Here is a 22,357-nt window from a genome sequence, read left to right as displayed (position 1 = left end):
ATTTCTATCTTCTCCTTGCATTGCTAACCGTGTTAGCTGTTAACTAACTCTGCACTTATTTTGGTCCAAATTGTAGATGTGGAAACCCCCTCTGAGGCACAGCAGGCCAGAAGAGCTCGTACCTCCTCGTCACTTCATTTCTCACTTCTGTCCATTTTATCCCGAGAAAACATCTTACTGGTGACCATCATAGCTTCTAAAAACGGCTCCTGGTGGTCCACAAGAAGTATTTGGGAATGGGCGTGGCTTATGAATCCCACCAATCACCAAGCACCAATGAGTTCCTATGGAACCATAAAAAGACCCTGCCTTGGAGCAGGAGCTGAGATGGTTCAGTCCATCCTGGAGTCCCTGAATGTAAGAGAAAACTGTATCCTACAAAGAAGAAGCCATACAGTGAGCAAGATCTACAAGCATCTCCATCGTCTCTGCTCCTTTCAAATGTTGCGGGGCCCATTGGAGGACTGTCCTGTGGGCACATAGATCCATATTTGAAGTTCTTTTTTGAAACATTGGACGCCATGTCCTGCAGACTGAAGAGAGGGACCATACAGCTTGCTGTCAGACTGGATGGTTCTAAAGCCTGGATCTCCACTGGGAGCACCACGGTCAACCTGAGGAGCACACAGAGGTTCTGGAGCAACATCTGCTCCCGCCCAGACATCATCTCTTCCCCCAGAGACGGTGAGTTCCCGGAACCAAATTTGAGCTGGCACCTCTTGGAACTTTGTCCAAAAGAGGCTCTTGTTCCACACTGTAGATGGTTTTCCTGAAGATGTTCAACAACGTTAGGCACTGTTTGGAGAGCCTCTGCACATCTTGCTCCCTTTTCATGTGACCGACCGGTTACTTGATAACCCCCACAGTCCCACAGTCCAAAAACATGCAGGATGTTCTTTGGATACCTTACGTTGTCCAGACCTGAGTACAGACAAGAGTACCCTAAATTAATCTTCTTTGGACTGCTTCCTTCAGGGAGCCACAGCAACTTCCTCCAACCCTCTCCTCTCACACCAGCCATCTCACTTTATCTACAGAACCTCTACCATGTGCTGTCCCTCTGATGGACTCCTTTTCCTGATCCTCTCCATCCTCCTCACTCCCAGAGAGGGACCTCCACATCTTCATCTCTGCTGCCTCCAAACCAGACACCATGACTCCACGTCACCTCTGTCTTCTACACCATTTCTTCTCTTTAATCACTTGAAGCTTTTCTCCACCCGTTCCAACCTGCTTGCACATGATGCTCCACTTCTTCTCCACCTTCTCCTCTGCTCTGGACTGTTGACCCGAAGTACTTAAACTCCTCCACCTTCATCACCTCCGGGCCGCCTCACCATTTCCCTCACACATGTATTCTGTCTTGCTCCAGTTAACCTTCGTTCCTCCACCTTCCAGGGCATACCTCCAGCTCCACCTCTCTTGATGTACCTCTACCTGTTCCCCCCCACAGATCACAATGTCGTCTGCAAACATTCTGGTCCATGGAGGTTCATCTCCATCTCTGCCTTTCACCGCACACACCAACCGACCTTCAGACAAGAGGCAGAGCCAGACCAGCTTTTCTTTCCCTCCACAGAGCTCCTTTCACTTGCGATGACTCAAGATGACAACACTCCCAATTTCGGACTGCACTGTCGTCATCTCCAAGATGGCTGCTCTCAATAAACTGCCCACCCTTCATCACTTGGCCATAGATTTTGCCAGGCATGCACTTCTCTCTTACTCCGTCTCTCGCTGAAGGAAGGAAAACAGAGGTCCAACATGGGAGGAAAGCTCTAACATCTTGTGGCTACCCTGGCTGGGCCTCCAACAAAACAGGAACCACCAGAAGAAAGAACATGGGGGGACAATGGAGACAGAAACAAACACAAGGGCATCGTGATCTTCTTCTACTTCTCCTTTTGGCTTTTCCCTTCAGGGGTCGCCACAGCGAATCAACCCTCTCCATATAACCCTATTCTCTGTATCCTCCTCTTTCACAACGACAATAAATCTTCCCTTTGGTCTTCCTTGAGACCTCCTGCCTGGCAGCTCCAATTCCAGCATCCATCTCCCAATATATTCACTATTCCTCCTCTGCACGTGACCAAACCATCTCAGTCTGGCTTCTCTGACTTTCTCTCCAAAACATCGAACATACCGTATGTTGTCCCTCTGACCAGCTCTGCCTCCGGTCTTTTCGTCATTGTAGCTGCTCCTTGTACACCTTTCCTTTCATTCTGGCTGATAGTCTTCTATCACATAGTACCCTTGAGACTTTTCTCCACCCATTCCAACCTGCTTGGACCCGTCTCTTCACCTCTTTTCCACGCTCTCCGTTGCTCTGGACTGTTGACCCCAAGTACCTGAAATCCTCCAGCTTCTTGATCTCCACTCCCTGTAGCCTCAGCGTTCCTCTCATTCATACACATATATTCTGTCTGGCTGCGACTAACCTTCATTCTACTCCTTTCCAGAGCATACCTCCACCTCTCTAGATGTTCCTCAACCTGTTCTCTGCTCTCACTACAGATCACAATGTCACCTGCAAATGTCATGGTCCTTGGAGATTCCTGTCTTACCGCATCTGTCAGCCTGTCCATCACCACTGCAAACAAGGGGGTCAGAGCTGATCCCTGATGGAGTCCCACCTCCACCTTGAACTTCTCTGCTACCCCTACAGCACACTGCACCACTATCTCACAGCTAGCATACATGTCCTGCACCAGTCTTGCATACCTGTACTTCTCTGCCACTCCAGACTTCCTCTCTTGGCAGCCTGTCATGCGATTTTTCTAGGTCTTCAAAAACGCAAAGCAGTTCCCTATTAGCCTCTGTACTTCTCTATTAGCATTCTCAAAGCAAATACTGTATCTGTAGCACTCTTTCAAGGGCATTCTGATACTCTACATTAACTGTGTTTTGAAAACACCCAGAACCCTACGGCACCCTGGGACAAAGGCTGGCACACCTTGAGGACAGGACACCCAAACAGAATTCAGTGCTTGCTGGTTCTGTGCAATGGGGATAGTGATGACCTTGACACTGAAGAGACATATCAACCTCTGGCCCATCACAGGAGAGCCACTTCTTCAAGACAGGACTCCTGAAGCTTTCACCTAAATACAATAACTCCATAGTAGCAATCTCCTTCCAACAGTTAACCTGAGGACTCCGACCTAAACATCAACCCAGGTGGACTACAGGACTTCTGCCACACATTACCGTCACAACTACCTGCTCGGATTCAAACTCAGGTGAGTCCTGGAATTCGTACCTTTGTCCCCACGACGAACATTTTACACAGCTACCCGGCTCAAGCTAGCTGCAGCAGAACAACTCACTCATTAACATTGTGAACCATCTCAACTTTGACGAACTCCAACCCACTGAAATTGTCCACTGGAAACTCTGTTGGAACTGCGGAACCCCCAGTTGGCACCATAAGGCCTATTGAAGCTCCAGGGATATATCGTAGTTTTTGTCTTCTTTCCTGCCCCTTGGCTAGGTCACTTCTGTAGATAGGTTCTCAAGGGATCTCACCTGGTTACCTGAAGGTCAACGGTATCAATTAAGTACACCTGAAAGTGTCATTCCGCCCCGCCAATGAGGTCTGGATCAAACAGTGAAGGGACTGGAGGGCGAAGGTGAAGCAAGGCGTTGCTTTATTTCCATTTGGTATGTCGGTGCTGTGACGGAGGTGCTACACAGGGACCCCCCACCCCCCTCCCCCCCAAAAAAATCTCCCAGAGCAAGGTACAAAAATAAAGATATTATTTACATCAGGAAATAGAAAGAACCTCCTTCCTGTCCAGAGTTCTCCTCGGAAAACACGCTAGTCTTTGACTCAATTTGGTTCGTATAAAAAGAATGTCCCATCTCTCGAAGTCGTACTGGTTACTTCCTGTTGTTTTTCAAAATAAAACCAAAAAAAAGAAAGAAAAGGATTCATTCAGTGTGAAAGGAGAGGATACGGGAATAAATAGAAACATTGGAGAAAAAAAAAAATCGGAAATCGGCGTGAATCTCAAAATAATATACCAGATGGCGACAGAGCAGCAAAATATTCAGACAGGAAATAAACTTTATATTGTTTTTTTTGAGGGTTGGGGGGGCAAAGAGAGAGAGAAGAATAGAAAAAGTGGGAAAAAAGGAAAAAAAAAGGATGGATATTTGGCAAAAAAGAGGAAGTGAATGTCCTCAGTTACTGCGGCGGACGGTCTGAAGCCCCGCCTCCTTTTGGAGAAGCCCCGCCCCTCCATTGGTGCACTAGTAGGGTTTTTAAAGCCGTGTTTATAAAGCCCCAAGCCCCGCCTTCTTTTACCTCACGTTACCCTTCCAGGCCCCGCCCCTGTCAGAGAAGCCCCGCCCCTCCTGACGCCACTGTCCATCTTAAGATTGTGTATTTCTGTTAAAGCTCCGCCCCTTCTTGGTTCCAGAAGCCCCGCCCCTTTGTTAGAGAAGCCCCGCCTCTCTGCGAGATGTCCAGGAAGTCCCTGAGACGTTTGGGTCGTCCGGGTCCCGGTCCCGGTCCCGGGTCAGATTCAGGTCCAGGTCCTGGATCAGATCCGGATCCAGGTCCCGGATCAGATCCCGGTCCCGGGTCGGATCCAGGTTCAGGTCCAGATGTTCGGATGAAGTGAAACCCTGAAAGCAAACGGCATTGTCAGTTTTCCCACTTTTGTCAAAAGCTTTTAAAATGTTCTTTATTTTAGTTTAATTTGATCTTTTCTTATAATTTCATGTATAATTTTTTTTTACATTTTATTTATTTTTAACGGATCCAAGAGCAATCGAATGTTAATGGTTTTGCTTTTTTCTAATTTAATCTTTTTTTTTTTTTTGACTTGATTAATTTACTTTACCATTTTATTTGACTTGATTTTATTGGCAATGATATTTTAGTGTTATTCTTTATTTAAATTAAATCAAATCAAATGACATCAGATTAAAGAGCCATCAAATATAGGATATCATCAAGTTTAGTTATTTCAAATTTATTCATCTTTTATTCACTTTCTTAACTGAATTCAGTTACATTTTTTAATTGATTTTACTTTCTTTTATTTGACATTTTGTTTCATGTCATTTTATTCCACATAAATCATGTTGAAGAGACGTCAAATGTTTATGGTTTTTATTTCAAGTTCATTTTGTTCTCATTTAATCTCAAATATTATTTGTATATGATAATGATGATATAACACATAGTATTCTATATTTTAATTTAGTATTTCAGCTGTATTCTACTTCCATTTCCTTTGTACGTCATTTAATTTTTGTATTTCATTATATCAGATCAGAGCCATTAAATGTTTATGGTATTATTTAAAGTGCATTTTTTCTGATTCAATCTTATTGTATTGTACTTTATAACCCATCCAATTCAATTTATCAATTATATATAATAATAATAATAGAATAAAAATATCCTATTTTTATTTCTCATTTGGAATTTTATGTTTTCCACTTATGTCATATGTTGATGGTTTTATTTGATGCATTTTATACATTAGACTTTATTAATGTCATTATATTTTACTTTCTAATATTCTGATATTCTATTGAGGATATTTGATGTTGATTTATTTTCATTGTGAATTATTGTCACTTGGTGTCCTCACCGTCCGGACGAGCGTCCGTCCAGGGGGCGGGGCCTGTCGGGAGGGGGCGGGGCCTGTCGGGAGGGGGCGGGATCAGCCGGGGCCCGGGCTGAGCGCCGTCGGGGTCGGCGGGAAAACCAGGGAGACGTCAAGACGCTCGGAGACACTCTTTGGACAAACGACCTCCGTTAGACCTTCAGGACGGACCTGGGTCAGCAACTCGCCTGGAGGAGAGGAGGAAGAGGAGGAGCAGGATGGGAAGGAGGAAGAGGAAGAAGAGAAGGAAGAAGAGGGAGAGGAAGGGGAAGAAGATGGAGACAAGAGGAAGAGGAAGAAGAAGACAAGAGGCAGGGGAAGAAGAGGAGGAGGAAGAATAGGAAGAGAAGAAGAAGAGGAGGAAGAAGAGGAAGAAGAGCAGGAGAAGGTCAAGGTGAAGGAGGAAGAGGAGGAATACGAGGAAGAGGAAGAAGAGAAAGAAGAGGAAGAAGACAAGAGGAAGGGGAAGAAGAGGAGGAAGAAGGGGAAGACAAGAGGAGGATGAAGAAGAGGAAGAGGAAGACAAGAGGAAGGGGAAGAAGAAGAGGAAGACAAGAGGAGGAAGAAGAAGAAAAGAGGAAGGGGAAGAAGAGGAGGAAGACAATAGGAGGAAGAAGAAGAGGAAGAAGAAGAGGAAGACAAGAGGAGGATGAAGAAGAGGAAGAGGAAGACAAAAGGAGGAAGAAGAAGAAAAGAGGAAGGGGAAGAAGAGGAGGAAGACAATAGGAGGAAGAAGAAGAGGAAGAAGAAGAAAAGAGGAAGGGGAAGAAGAGGAGGAAGACAATAGGAGGAAGAAGAAGAGGAAGAGGAAGACAAGAGGAAGGGGAAGAAGAAGAGGAAGACAAGAGGAGGAAGAAGAAGAAAAGAGGAAGGGGAAGAAGAGGAGGAAGACAATAGGAGGAAGAAGAAGAGGAAGAAGAAGAAAAGAGGAAGGGGAAGAAGAAGAGGAAGAAAAGGAAGAAGGGGAATAGAAAGAAGAAAAGAAGAAGGGGAAGAAGAAGAGGAAGAAGAAGAGGAAGACAAGAGGAGGATGAAGAAGAGGAAGAGGAAGACAAGAGGAGGAAGAAGAAGAAAAGAGGAAGGGGAAGAAGAGGAGGAAGACAATAGGAGGAAGAAGAAGAGGAAGAAGAAGAAAAGAGGAAGGGGAAGAAGAGGAGGAAGACAAGAGGAGGAGGAAGAAGAGGAAGAAGAAGAAAAGAGGAAGGGGGAGAAGAAGAGGAAGAAAAGGAAGAAGGGGAATAGAAAGAAGAAAGGAAGAAGGCGAAGAAGAAGAGGAAGAAGAAGAGGAAGACAAGAGGAGGAAGAAGAAGAGGAAGAAGAAGACAAGAGGAAGAAGACGAAGAAGAGGAAGAAGAAGAGGAAGACAAGAGGAGGAAGAAGAAGACAAGAGGAAGAGGAAGAAGAAGAGGAAGAAGAAGAGGAAGAAGAAGACAAGAGGAAGAGGACGAAGAAGAGGAAGAAGAAGAGGAAGAAGGGGAAGAAGAAGGGGAGGAGGGGAAGAAGAAGGAGGAGTGGAAAAGGAGGAAAAGGTCACTGAGTTGTGATAAGATACTTTCTTGATCCCCACTGGGAAACTCCTGGTGTCGCAGCAGCGTCACGACAACGACAACACAAATAAATATAAGTATATTTAGTATAAATAGAAGCAGTTGAAAGAAATCAAAAGACATGAACAAAAAGTAAGACGGCAAAATGAACAACACTGTTTCTCCGCCATCTTGGACCAGAAATTTATTGATCCAGAGACCCGATCAGCCGTCAATAACAAGGTTATTACGAAAACACACACACACACACACACACACACACACACACACACACTAAAGAAATGCAGACGCAGATGAATCAGCCCGAATAGTTTAAGTGCTGCTGAGTGTGTGTGTGTGTGTGTGTGTGTGTGAGCTCTGCAGCTCAGGCAGCTTTTATTGTGAAATGAAGGGGCATAAGCAGCTGGGATTAACACACACACACACACACACACACACACACACACACACACACCGTCAACGGATTAAAATGTGTTTGAGAAAGAATGTGTTTGTGTGTGTGAGGGTGTGTGTTGAAGAGAGTGTGTGTATACATATGTATGTTGAGTGTGTGTGTGTGTGCGTGTGTATATATGTGTATTGAGAGTGTGTGTGTGTGTGTGAGTGAGCGAGCAAAAGAGAGACAGTGTATGTGTGAGAAAGTGCGTGTTTGTATGAGTGAGAGATGTGTGTGTCTGTTAAGAGATTGTGTGTATGTACGTGTGTGTGTGTGTTAGACTATGTATGCGTGTGTGTGTGTGTGTGTTAGAGAGAGATTGCATGTATATGTCTGTGTGTGTGTATGTTAGAGAGAGCTTGCATATATATATGTGTATATTAGAGAGATTGTATGTATACGTATGCATATAAGTGTGTGTGTGTGTGTGTGTGTGTGTGTGTGTGTGTGCATTCCTGAAAACAATGCTGCCTTCAGCAGGACGGAGGACGTCCGCTTTCCACGGAGTCACTTCCTGCCTCCAGGAAACAAACAATAACTTACACACACACACACACACACACACACACACACACACACACACACAATCTAAACACGTTCCCATTTCAACAAAACTATTATGTTGTTTTAAATGGGGCTTTTATTTTGAAGGCGCCAACACTACTTCCTGTTTCCTGTGTTTCCCCCTGCAGGGATTAGAATGTGGAGGGTGGGGGTTGTAATCCTAGTCTGGATGGGATTGAGAACACAACAACAGATTAGGGCTCCGCTGGGGGGAAACAAAGGCTGGGGGATGAAGGAGGGGGGGATTACAGTGCGAGAGCCCCGTAATCTCTGCTCACTTTATTTAATCCGGGGGGCCGACGCAGACCGGAATAGTCTGGGAATAACTGGACGCATCTGGAAGATAGTGGGAAAATAATCTAGAATTGGTTACAAATTAAAGCAAGAAATAAGATGAGATAAGAGAACAACTTTATTAATCCCGAAAAGGAAATTATTGTGCCAGAGTTACAGAAAATATAACAGTAATAAATAATAAAAAGAAAAAGGCAGAATTAGAAATAAAAATACACTATAAACTATAAAGTGTCTCAGTGAAACTATAAAGTGTCTTAGTAAACAGTGATAAAAACTATAAGTGTCTTAGTAACAAGTGAGGTAAGGAGTGCACAATAGTATGATAAAAGGAAAAATTATAGTCTAGTTGTTATGATATGAAATATTGCACAGTTCTGAATATTGCACAGTATATGGAATAATCTGGAAAGTACTGACAAATTAGCATGGAAAATATGGAATCATTTGGAATTTTCTGAGAAATTACGGTGGAAATTAAGAAATTATCTGGAAATTTGTGGGAAATTAGCATGGAAAACATGGACTAATCTTGTTGTGGGCAAGGAATTATGATGGAAAATAAGAAATGATCTGGATATTAATTCTGTAAACATGGAATAATCTGGAAAGTACTGACAAATTAGCATGGAAAATATGGAATCATTTGGAATTTTCTGAGAAATTACGGTGGAAATTAAGAAATTATCTGGAAATTTGTGGGAAATTAGCATGGAAAACATGGACTAATCTTGTTGTGGGCAAGGAATTATGATGGAAAATAAGAAATGATCTGGATATTAATTCTGTAAACATGGAATAATCTGGAAAGTACTGACAAATTAGCATGGAAAATATGGAATCATTTGGAATTTTGTGAGAAATTACGGTGGAAATTAAGAAATTATCTGGAAATTTGTGGGAAATTAGCATGGAAAACATGGACTAATCTTGTTGTGGGCAAGGAATTATGATGGAAAATAAGAAATGATCTGGATATTAATTCTGTAAACATGGAATAATCTGGAAAGTACTGACAAATTAACATGGAAAATATGGAATAATGTGGAATTTAGCAAGACATTGTGATGGAAATTCAGAAATAATCCGGAAGTTAGTGCGAAATTAAGGACAACATGGGATCATCTGGGTTTTAGCAAGAGATTATGGTAAAAAAATTCTCAGGAAATTAGGAGGACATTAACTCAGAAAACAAGTCACTGACAAATTACCACAGAAAATATGGAATAATCAGTAGTTAAGTGAGAATTGACTGTGGAAAATAATGGATTGATCTAAAAATTATCAAGTACTTGCAGTGGAAAATATGGAATCATAAGGAAACCAGCAAGAAAACACGGTGGCTAACATGAAATAATCTGGAAATTAGCAAGACATGAACAAGAAAAACATGGAATAATCTGGAAGTTGCTGAGAAATTATCGAAAATATTGAATTGGATGTAATTTAGGGGGCAATTGAGGAGGAAAACATGGAATAATCTGGAGGATACTGACAAATTAGCATTGAAAATAAGGAATTATCTGGAAGTTAGTAAGAAATTAATGAGGGAAATATGGAATATTCTGGAAATTAGTGAGAAATTACCTAGAATATATGGAATAATCTGGAACTGAGTATCACATTACAGTGGAAAATACAGAATAATGAAGAATTAGCAAAAAATAATGGAGGAAAATACCAAAATTAGCAAGAAACTACCATGAAAAATATGGAGTATTCCATAAACCAGAATTAAATTGGTTAATATGGAATACTCTGGAAATCAGCAAGAAAATACTTAGGAAAAAGGATTTAATCAGGAAGTTAGTGAGAAATAACAATGGAAAAGATGGAATAATGTGGAAATTTGTGAGAAATGACAACAAAAAAAAAGGAATAACTTGGGAATTAATGAGAGACGGCAATGGAGAATATGGAACCTTCTTGATCTCCACTCCCTGAAGCCTCACCGTTCCACCCAAGTTCCTCAAAATCACACACATATACTCTGTCTTGCTGCGACTAACTTTCATTCCTTTCCTTTCCGGTGCATACCTCCACATCTCTGGATTTCCCTGCTCTCACTGCAGATCACAATGTCATCTGCAAACATCATGGTCCATGGAGATTCCTGTCTAACCTCATCTGTCAGCCTGTCCATCACCACTGCAAACAAGGAGGGGCTCAGAGCTGATCCCTGATGGAGTCCCACCTCCACCTTGAACTTCTCTGTTACCCCTACAGCACACCGTACCAGTGTCTCACAGCTAGCATACATGTCCTGCACCAGTCTAACATACTTCTCAGCCACTCCAGATTTCCTCATACAATACCAGAGCTCCTCTATCTTGAAATTAGCAAGACTGCACCTGCTAAAAAAAAAAAAAAAAAAAAAAAAAAATGGGCCAGGATTTTGAACAAGCTGTTACGTGAATATCTGGTCCAAAACAAGTTTCGACAAACCTACGGAACAGCAATTGGGTACTTTGAAACTGAGGTATCTGGAAGTTACAGGTGACAAGAGGTTGTGTTACAGAAAATGTGAAGAGAACCTGGATATACAAACGTACAGCAATGCAGAGTAGGTGGCTGCGTGTAACCTCTTAGCATAGTGGGTGGCTGGTATCAAAGACGGACAAAATACAGCTGGGTATTGTGTAACCCTAACCCAAAGATAGCCTAATCCAAGCAAAAAGCTAGCCCACAGTAGCACTGTCCACTTGTGAGGCAGAGTAGATGAGCAATATGAGGACAATCAGGGCTTGTTCGCATTGGCTAAGAATCCTGGCAGAAGACACTTGTAAACATTTGTACTGCTGATAACTAGTTTGCTGTAAACACCATGACCGGATGTGCCGGGGCTACGAGTACCCGCTGGTTGTAGCTCCTGTTTGACTGAGCTGCCGCTGTACAACATTACTTTGGCAACAGGTTACGGCCGCAGAGTAGCCCGGAGGCAATTTGCCCACGTGTACTGCGGATGACTAGTTTGCTGTAAGCAGTGGACGCACCAGGGCTACAAGTAGCCGCTATGGTAGCAGTCAGGTTTGATGGAGATGAGAAGAACTCTGATGCCAATTAAGCGCTGTGTCGCCACTGTACGACATTATGCTAACAGATTATAGGCCCAGAGTGGCCCAGAGGCAGTTTGCCCACACAAGTACAGCTGATGACCAGTTTGCTGCAGGAGCCATGAATGGGAAGGCCGGGGCGACAAGTGGCCGCTTTGGTAGCTGCCGATCGCGGCTCCTGTTTGTTGAAAATAACTCAGATGCTAATTTGGGTTAGTGCTGTGTCGCCGCGGTTTGACATTACTCTGCTGACATGTTACGGGCCCAGAGTAGCCCAAAGGCAGTTTGCCCACGTTGTACCTTCTGATGACTAGTATGCTGTAAGCGGTAAACGTATTAGTTGATGTGCCAGGGCTACAAGTGACCGCTTTGGTAGCTGCTGGTCACAGCCCCCATTTGATGAAAATAACTCAGATGCTAATTTGGGTTAGTGCTGTGTCACCGCAGTATGACATTACTCTGCTGACATGTTACGGGCCCAGAGTAGCCCAAAGGCATTTTGCCCACGTTGTACCTTCTGATGACTTGTATGCTGTAAGCGGTAAACATATTAGTTGATGTGCCAGGGCTACAAGTGACCGCTTTGGTAGCTGCTGGTCACAGCCCCCATTTGATGAAAATAACTCAGATGCTAATTTGGGTTAGTGCTGTGTCGCCGCGGTATGACATTACTCTGCTGACATGTTACGGGCCCAGAGTAGCCCAAAGGCATTTTGCCCACGTTGTACCTTCTGATGACTTGTATGCTGTAAGCGGTAAACATATTAGTTGATGTGCCAGGGCTACAAGTGACCGCTTTGGTAGCTGCTGGTCACAGCCCCTATTTGATGAAAAGAACTCTGAAGCTAATATGGGTTAGCGCTGTGTCATTGCTTGGCAAGTCATGCTAATAATAATGCTACTGCTAGTAATAACAATTACAATCGTAAGCTCATGTGTAAAACAGTAGGGACATTCTCGCTCTAAAGCTTCTCCGTCCGATGGACCTCCATCTGTGAGACGGTCTACCGGAAGGAACCTTGATACGACTGACGGCCACCGCAGCCAATCACAGTCCTCGCCGTCTCCGCAAGGTTACGACGGCGCAATTAACGCCCCCGGGTCTATTTAGAGATGGAGGCTGAAGGGATCACCGGCGGGATGATGTAACGGGATTTTCCCGCCACAGAAGGCGGAACCTGACGGGATCTGGATCCACGTGCAGATATTTGGGACTTTGCTTTGGTTTTTCCACATTTTCACATCCTTTCTTGTGTCTATTTAAGGCTATTAATGTTTTATTTCTATGATGTATTTATTACTATAAATTATTACACATTTGACTAATTGTTACCATGATTTATTTACCATTTCAATACTAGTTTTACCACTATTTATAACTTATTGCCATGTTGGCTTGTTTATAATACTATGAATTATTACTATTTTATTGTCACCTTGAAATCAATAATACCTATTTATAACCATTTGAATACAATTGAATTACTATAAACTATGACCGTTTTAATTCTGATTCTATTACTGAGAGTTATTATTACTACTGTTATTCTTTAAAGTAAGTTATTTATTACTGTGTACTATTGCTTTTGTACCGTGAACTATCACTTATAACATGTTATATTATGGCAAATAAATTACTATTAACTTTTGCCATTAATCATCTGGTACTATTTCAATGCTATGTTTTTCTTTACAATTATTTATTTGTTATTTCTTTCTATTTTATACTACACAGTTACTGCATATAGTCTTACTACAATTGTTATTATTATTATTTTATCATTACTACTAATTTATTGCTATTTTAATTCTACAACCTGACAAATGTAATTCTGTAATAATCACTGCATTGTTACAATAATTAATTTAAAGCTACTTTAACACTTTTCATTCCTATGACTTCTCAATGACTATGAATCAAAATTATCATTTCATTATGATTTACCAGAAAATCCCCAAGAGATTCTATACTTTCTCAAACTAATATCTATTTGTTCAATACTTAATGGTCATTTCCTTTGTTTTGATTGCAACAGGAAGTAGGAAGCAGGAAGTAGGCAAACACCGCGCTGCCTTTCGCAGCTTCGGCTCTTTAATCCCGTAACTGGATTAGAGGGAAATCCTGCTCTGGCGAAAGTCGCAGCTGCTGAGACTCTCAATGACTGAATGTCCTCAGAGGGGGAAAGCCTGTATTCATTCATCCATTCATTCGTCATCTACAGTACAGGGTTGCTGGAGACGATCCCAGTTGTCACTGGGAGAGAGGCGGTGTCTCAGCCAATCAGAGGGCCTCGTATTGAGACGTCCAAACATTTACCCTCTCACAAAAAACATATACCGTATTTTCTGCACTATAAGGCGCACCCAAAAGCCTTTAAATTTCTCAAAAACCAACAGTGCGCCTTATAATCCAGTGCGCCTTATATACTGCTCAAAAAAATAAAGGGAACACTTGAACAACACAATGTAACTCCAAGTCAATCACACTTGTGTGAAATCATAGTGTCCACTCAGGAAGCAACACAGATTCATTTTGACTTGTTTTAAGGACATTACATCAAAGTTGGATCAGCCTGGAGTTTGTTTTTACACTTTAATTTTGAGTGTGATTCCTAATCCAGACCTCCGTGGGTTGATACAATTGATTTCCATTGATCATTTTTGTGTGATTTTGTTGTCAGCACATTCAACTGTGTAAAGTATTTCATAAGAATATTTCATTCATTTAGATCTAGGATGTGTTTTTTAAGCGTTCCCTTTATTTTTTTGAGCAGTGTATATGGATCAATATTGAGCCGCATGAGGTCTCGCAACTACGGGAAACAGCCGCCGACTCAATTTTCTCCCGTAGAAGAAGTAGCGCGCGGTGCATGCTGGGATGTATGAATGCGCGAAGCGTGCATTTTCATTTCCATGTGTGTGACAAGAATGCAAAACGTCTCCTTTCAAGAGACAAGCTTACGACGCTGAGTTTAAATTCAAGGCTATCAGTCACGCAGTAGAACATGGAAATAAGAGCAGCGGCGACAGAATTCAACATTAACGAATCAACGGTGCAGAAGTGGAGGAAGCAACAAGATGATGCAGAGTAAAGAAGACTAAACAGGGTTTCCAAGGGAACAAAGCGAGATGGCTAAAGCGAGGACAAACTTGAAAAGTGGGTTGTTGAACAGAGAGCAGCAAGTAGAAACGTCACGATTCACAGTCACGGTTCCAATGAAGGCAGCAGCGCTAGCTAGCTAACTTAACATCAACGAATTTAGAGGCGGTCCTTCTCGGTGCGTTTGTTTTATGAAAAGTTTTGAACTGTGACAAATGGAGTTGGAAATACATTGTTTTCAATGAAGGCGGCGCGAATACCAGTAAGAGCTACCGGTACGTACGTTGGTTTGTATTCTATTAATAAAGTTTGACTGACTTATCTAACTGTTTTGTTGACATTCCCGTTTAGCGGATGCAAAATGCAACCCCAGGCACTACTGTGGCTTTTATTCTATGCACCTTATATATGAATTGCTTTTTAAAATAGGCCATTCATTGAAGGTGCGCCTTATAGTCCAGTGCGCCTTATAGTGCAGAAAATATGGTAACTGCTCACTCTCTCATTCACACCTCATACACAACTCACACATATTCACCCTCTAATTCACACACTATCTAGCTAACACATGGGCAAACTGCGGCCCACCAAACCATGTCCCGCTTTTATTTAAATACGAAATTTATATTACCGATACCGGCAAACCTTGTTCATTTACTTTTCCCCTGTAATGCCCATATTTCCCCAACAGATGGCGCAGCTTTTTAATGCCCTTTTCTTCTCGGTTGAGCTTTTCCCGGAGAGCCCTTCCATAAGTATGAATGTGTTGACGAAAAGAAGAGTGGATAGCGAGTGCTGACTGTTAAATGCGGAATGGACAACAAAATATTGTTTCAAAGAAGTCCGGTCAAAGGCTGTATGCTTGATATGCCAAGAAACTTGCGGTTTTTAGGGAGTACAATATCAGCCTTCACTTTGCTACGAAGCATGCCAATTACGCTAGTAAGCAGTCAGCAAAAGAGCGGGCAGCTACGGCTAAGAGGTCGAAAGCTAATTTACAGACTCTGCAAAGCTTTTTTCACCGAAAAACTATGAATCAAGGGTCAACTACCAAGGCAAGTTTTTTTTGCTGGCATTCAAATTAGCAAAAGCTAGCAAGCTTTTCTCCAAAGGCGAATTTTGAAAGATTGCATGGTGGAGACAGCGGGTGTTCTGTGTCCGGAAAGCCAAGGCAAGTTCGAAAAGATCAGTTTGTCACGTAGGAACGTATAGCCAGCCAAATAAACAAAAAGGCAGAGTCCTTTCAGTTATATTCACTCGCACTTGATGAAAGCAACGATATAAAAGACGCAGCTCCTAATTTCTATCCGAAGATAAAACGGAAAAAAAACGTTGGGCTGCTAAAAGAATCCAGGATAAAGTAAAAGAGGAAAACCCTGAAGGGGATGTTATTTTCCTTCATTGTACCATCCGTCAGGAATCACCGTGTAAGTCTATATTGCAGCTTAACCATGTCGCAAATCCAGTCGTAAAACTTGTGAATTTTATACGCGCTATGGGATTCTAGCATCGCCAGTTTATCGCGTTCCCGGAGGAAACTGATGCGGATCATCAGGACTCACTTTACCACTTCATTTAATAAAATTTGTAAAACAATGTGCCCAATGAGCCTTGCATATTCATACTTTGTTACACGTAACAGGTCGAATCCTGCATTTAATTTATAGTCACACCCCATCCATCTGTTCCTGGCCCCTCTGCCAAATTTTAGAACTCATTGTGGCCCTCGAGTCGAAAAGTTTGCCCACCCCTGATCTAGGTTCACCATCTCATTGTGTCATGTGAGACAACTTCATGTCTTATGGTGATTCACCCTCTCATTCACTTGCCATATAGGCCTACAACCATTCATCCTCATTCGCAACTCAGAGGTTCATCTTTTCATTCAAAAACCTATCCAGATTTACCTGGCATATGGACATATAACCATTTACCCATTCATTCATGTCACATAGACGAGCAAACATTCACCCTCCCGTTCACAAGCTATCGAGATTGACCCTCTCATTCTCATGTCATGTAGAGATTTACAACCATTCACCCTCTCATTCCCACACTATATATAGATTGACCCTCTCATTCACATGCTATATACAAGCATACAACTTCTGCCCCCCTCATTCATTCATCATATAAAGACACACAACTCTTCACCCTTTCATTCACTCACTATAAACTGTATATAGATTGATCCTCTCATTCACATGCTATCTAAAGGCATACAACTTCTGCCCCCTCATTCATTCATCATATAAACACATACAACTCTTCACCCTTTCATTCAAAACACTATGTATAGATTGACCCTCTCATCCACATGCTATCTAAAGGCATACAACTTCTGCCCCCTCATTCATTCATCATATAAAGACACACGACTCTTCACCCTTTCATTCACTCACTATAAACTGTATACACATTGATCCTCTCATTCACATGCTATCTAAAGGCATACAACTTCTGCCCCCTCATTCATTCATCATATAAACACATACAACTCTTCACCCTTTCATTCAAAACACTATGTATAGATTGACCCTCTCATCCACATGCTATCTAAAGGCATACAACTTCTGCCCCCTCATTCATTCATCATATAAAGACACACGACTCTTCACCCTTTCATTCACTCACTATAAACTGTATACACATTGATCCTCTCATTCACATGCTATCTAAAGGCATACAACTTCTGCCCCCTCATTCATTCATCATATAAAGAAATACAACTCTTTACCCTTTCATTCACACACTATACATAGATTGACCCTCTCAGTCACATGCTATCTAAAGGCATACAACTTCTGCCCCCCCTCATTCATTCATCATATAAAGACATACAACTCTTTACCCTTTCATTCACACACTATATATAGATTGACCCTCTCAGTCACATGCTATCTAAAGGCATACAACTTCTGCCCCCCCTCATTCATTCATCATATAAAGACATACAACTCTTCACCCTTTTATTCATTCACTATAAACTACATATGGATTGACCCTCTCAGTCACATGCTATCAAAAGGCATACAAGTTCTGCCCCCCACATCCGTTCATCATATAAAGACATAAAACTCTTCACCCTTTCATTCACAAACTATATTTAGATTGACCCTCTCATTCAAATGCTATCAAAAGGCATACAACTGCTGCCCCCTTCATTCATCATATAAAGACATACAACCCTTCACCTTTTTAGTCACGTCATAAAGAGATTCACCCTCTCATTCATGTCATATAGAGACAACACTTTTCACCCTCCCATCCAGAGGTTGTTTCCTGTGAGTGACAGGAAGTGAGAGGGTTAAGCAAGTAGAAGGTTCTGCAGAGAAGCGGGAGCAGGTTCCCGGAGCTCAGACGCAAATATCCCGACCTTAAAAGGCCTGGAAGCCTTTGCGCCGTGGCGTGTGTGTGTGTGTGTGTGTGTGTGTGTGCATGCGCGCTCGTTCCTCCCGAGAAACCGACTGTGCTTTGCAGAGCGATTATGAAATAAACATGAGGCCGACTCGCCAAAGTAAGAGCCTTGGAGGCCCAGAGTTGCGCGTCTTGCCAGAAAAAAGTCTGGAGTGTGAATAAACCCAGAATCTGTCCCAACAAAATAAGAGTCCGTCATAGTCCATAGTGTGTATTACCTAGGTAAGGGTCTTTTATAGTTCAGGGTATGCCTCGGCAAAATGAGTCTACTGTAGCCCAGAGTACGTCTCACCAGAATAAAGGTCTAATATAGTCTAAATTATTCCTCAGTGGAGTAAGAGTTCATAAAATTTGTGTTTGTTCAGCAAAATTATGAGATCGTAATCATTGTGAGTCTACCCTGTCAAAATAAGAGTCTACAAACGGAAGTGACAGGACGTTACCTGCTCGGAAAGAAGCTGCCGTGCCGAGATAAAGGCGCGACGCGGACGAGACCCGATCGCAAACGACCATCGGTAGCCCACAAAGAGCCAAGGAGGCGGAGCCTCACCTGGGAAGGCGTGGGGGCTGGCCACGCCCCTGCAGAGGCACTTGGAGCACAGGATGTGGACGGAGTAGAGGAGGCCCGGCCACTCCTGCAGGAGCACGTTCAGCTCCTCCACCAGCGGCGTGACGGCCTGCCATGCCGTCCAGATGTTGGGCAGCGAGGCGTGGCTGGCGATGGAAAGGGTCTCCGCCCGCTGTTTGCCCGCCGCCGGCCGGTGGCTCACGACAACGGGTACCTTCCCGCGGTAGGCGAGGATCTGGCGCCGGCCATCGGACCTCTGGACCACGTGGCTGTTGATCTGCACGCTGAAGCGCGTGAAGAGTCCGGGCGGGAACAGGAAGGGGAAGCTATACTGGATGTGCAGCTGCTCCATGGAGAAGAGCTGGGACGGCGGCAGGGAGCTCCACCCGCCCTCCGCCGCCGGCGCCGCCTCCTCGCTGCTAACGTAACTGGGGAACTTGTACCAGACCGTGGCGCCGTTGTGGGCGCGAGCGCGCGGCTTGTTGACGCAGTAGCACACGCCCATCTTCTCCAGCAGCTCCATCACCAGTTGCAGGTCCTGCGGCGTGGCCACCAGGGGGCGCAGCAGCAGGCGGATGAGGTGGCACGGCAGCAGGCCGTGGTGGAGGAAGCCCTCCACGTGGTGCTCCAGATGGGCGGCGCGGAGCTCGGCGCCCTTCTCCTGGCGGACGACGCCGCCGGCGCACGCCTTGTCCCCGCGCTCGCCGTCGGCCAGCAGGCGCGCCAGCAGCGCCGCCTCGTCGCGCTGGAAGAAGACGTTGAGGATGGCGATGAAGCGCGGCAGGTTGTGGAACACGTACTCCCTGAGGGTGGAACTGTCCTCGAAGTAGAGCAGCTTGCCGCTCTCGTGGAGGAAGGAGAGCGCGCTCTGGAGGCGGTCCTCCGTCAGCCCCGCCTGCAGGCCCAGGCGGGCCGAGTCCCACCACGACAGCCACAGGTCCTCGGGCGTGGCGTGCAGCTCCTCCAGCGTCTGCCACGACTTGGGCAGGACGCGGTGGAGGTTGGGGAAGATCTCGCGCTGGTCGGCGAGGGACACCAGCTTCGCCCGAAGGCGCCGGAGTCCGCGGGTGGAGCTCAGCACCGGCGACAGCACCTGGAGCCGGTGGTTGAGCATGAAGCGGAGCTGCGCCTTGCGGCGCCGCAGGTTGCGGTCGGTGACGGCGTAGAAGGGCAGGTGGGGGCCGGAGGCGCGGTAGGCGTAGCCCTGCTCCAGCGCCTGCTCCACCTGCAGCGCCTGGCGCCGCAGCGCTTGCGCGTCGCGCCGCTCCTGCAGGCCGATCTGCCGGTGGATGTCCAGCATCTTCTCGTCCTCCTCCGCCTCGCCGCACAGGTCGGAGTGAGTGCCCACCAGGCACACCACCGCCTGCGGCACCTTGGCGGCGAGCAGGTGGAGGAAGTACCCGACGTGGGTGTAGAAGTTCTTGGGCGAGTAGGTCTTGAGGTTCACCGCCAGGAGATAGAGGGCGCCGGGCGAGAGGAAGAAGGGCGTGATGAGGTCATAGTCCGGCTTACCCGACAGGTCGTACACCAGGAAGGTGAGGCCGCGCTCGGCCGCCCACGTCCTCACCTCCACGCCCTCGTCGCCCGACGGCGCCGCCGCCGCCTCGCCTACCAGGCTCTGGCGCAGCCGCGTCTTGCCGGCGCCGCTAGCCCCCATCAGCACCAGCTTGAGCCGCGGCTTGGCGGCGGGCTGCGAGGCGGCCAGCTCCTTCTGGTAGGCGGCGATGTAGGGTATGCCCTTCATGCAGACCTCGTAGGGCGGCTGGATGAGCGGGTTGTCCTTCACCTTCCAGATGTTGACGCGCGACAGCCTCCCGAAACCGTCGGGCAGGATGGCGATCTGGTTCCCCTGCAGCACCAGCTCCTCCAGACGCTCCAGCTCCACCACGGCGTCGGGCAGGTAGGCGATGCAGTTGTTGTCCAACCACAGGTTGACCAGCCGCGTGAGCTTCCCCACCTCCTCGGGCACGCGGCTCAACCGGTTGCGGCTCAGGTAGAGCTCCTCCAGGCCGCCGATGGCCAGGACGGCGCGCGGGAACTCCTGGAAGCGGTTGGACGACAGGTTGACCATCTTGAGGCGCTGCAGTTCGGCGAAGGCGTCGGGCAGCGCCGCCAGCCGGTTCCCGTCCAGCATGACGCTCTCCAGCTGCCGCAGGCGGCAGAAGGCGTCGGGCAGCGCCGCCATGTGCAGCCCGCTCAACCACAGGATCTTAACGGAGCGCAAGCGCGCCACTTCCACCGGCAGCGCCTCGAACTTGTTCCCGGAGCAGTCCAGCTCCTCCAGGTCGCCCAGCGCCAGGATCTCCGGCGGGAAGCGGTTGAGCTTGTTGTGATCCGCGTCCAGCGTGCGCAGCCGCGCCAGCGCGCCGAACGACGCCGGCAACTCGTGCAGGTCGTTGAAGCTAACGTCCAGCTCCTCCAGCGCCACCAGCGCCCCCACCTGGGACGGCAGCTGCTGGATCTTATTATGGCTGACGCACAGCTTCTTCAGCGCCGCCAGACGCCCGAGGCCTTCTGGCAGGCCTCGCAGGCAGTTGTGACTCATATCCAGCTCCGCTAGGTGGCGCAGCTCCAGCACGGGAGCGGGCACGGCCGGGAACGCGTTCCGCCGCAGCACCAACACCCGCAGGCCCCGCAGGGTGGAGCCCAAGCCGGCGGGCAGCTCCCGCAGGCGGCTGTTACCCAAATTGAGCGCCTCCACCCGCGGGACGTCCTTCTCCGCTTTCTCCGGAAGCTGGCGCAGGTCGCTGCGCAGCTTCCGGGAACGTGAGGCGGCTTCCCGCCACAAACGCGCCGTCTTCACGTCGCCCTCCTTGTCCTCCATGGCGCCGCGTCCCACCTCCATCACCTCCTCCTCCATCTTCTCCTTTTTCTCCTCTTCTTCTTCTTCCTCCTCCTCCTTGTTTTCGCGCAACGTCCTCATGGCACGCGCGGCGGCCGGGCTCGTGCGCGGGGCATCGCGCACGCGCCCCCCCCTCCTCCTCCTCCTCCTCCTTCCCGACCTACCCGGAAGAGCGGAGAAATCCGAAAAAGTACCCGGATGGACGCCTCCTTCATGCGGGGGGGGAAAAAAAAAAAGGAACACAAACTCGTTGGCGTCCGGTGAGAGTCCTCTTGTTGTGACGCAACTTCCGGTCCCCACCTTCCCGTGAATCGGGGAAAGACTATGTCGCCATCTAGTGGTCAAAAGGGGAACTGCAGTTTCAGGGCGTAAACTACAGACAATTTGAATATTGTGATAAAGTACTTTATCTTCTGTCACGCACTTAAAAAAAAAAACTTTTTAATGATATTCTAATATTTTGAGAAAGTATTTCTGAGTTTTCTAAGCCATAATCAGCAATATTAAAATAATTAAAAGCTCGCAATACTTCAGTAGATTTGTAATGAATCCAGAATGTTTGACATTTTTTGAGACAAGACTGTCTCAGAAAATTAGAATATTGTGATAAAGTTCTTTATCTTCTGTCATGCACTTAAAAAAAAAGACAAAAAATCCTTTTTCATGATATTCTAATATTTTGAGATAGGATTTTTGAGTTTTCTTAGGGTGTAAGCCAGAATCGGCAATATTAAAATAATAAAATGCCTGCAATATTTGAATTGATTTGTAATGAATCCAGAATTTATGACGTTTTTGAGACAGAATTGTATCAGAAATTTTTGGCTATTTGAATATTGAATTTGAATATTTGAATATTGTATCTTCTGTAATGCATTTAAAAAAACAAAAAAATGACTTTTTTATGATATTCTA

At 45.7% G+C, this 22,357-nt stretch overlaps 1 protein-coding gene across 1 annotated transcript; it reads right to left on the bottom strand.

The window, feature by feature from the left end:
• Positions 1-3,630: 3,630 nt before the first annotated feature.
• Positions 3,631-21,672, bottom strand: mfhas1 (multifunctional ROCO family signaling regulator 1). The gene is made up of 3 exons (XM_086152868.1): positions 18,583-21,672; positions 5,607-5,809; positions 3,631-4,629 (listed from the first exon to the last, which is right to left on the bottom strand). Exons 1-2 carry the CDS (start codon positions 21,521-21,523, stop codon positions 5,679-5,681), a joined length of 3,072 nt encoding a protein of 1,023 aa, XP_086008994.1. The 5' UTR covers positions 21,524-21,672; the 3' UTR covers positions 3,631-4,629; positions 5,607-5,678.
• Positions 21,673-22,357: the final 685 nt, after the last annotated feature.

This window comes from Fistularia commersonii, chromosome 9, assembly GCF_037954325.1.
Source record: "Fistularia commersonii isolate RoL2024-O1a breed Wild chromosome 9, RoL_Fcom_v1.0, whole genome shotgun sequence".
NCBI lineage: Eukaryota > Metazoa > Chordata > Actinopteri > Syngnathiformes > Fistulariidae > Fistularia > Fistularia commersonii.
Note: the sequence above shows the minus strand (reverse complement) of the source record. Positions and strands in the feature narration are given on the sequence as shown.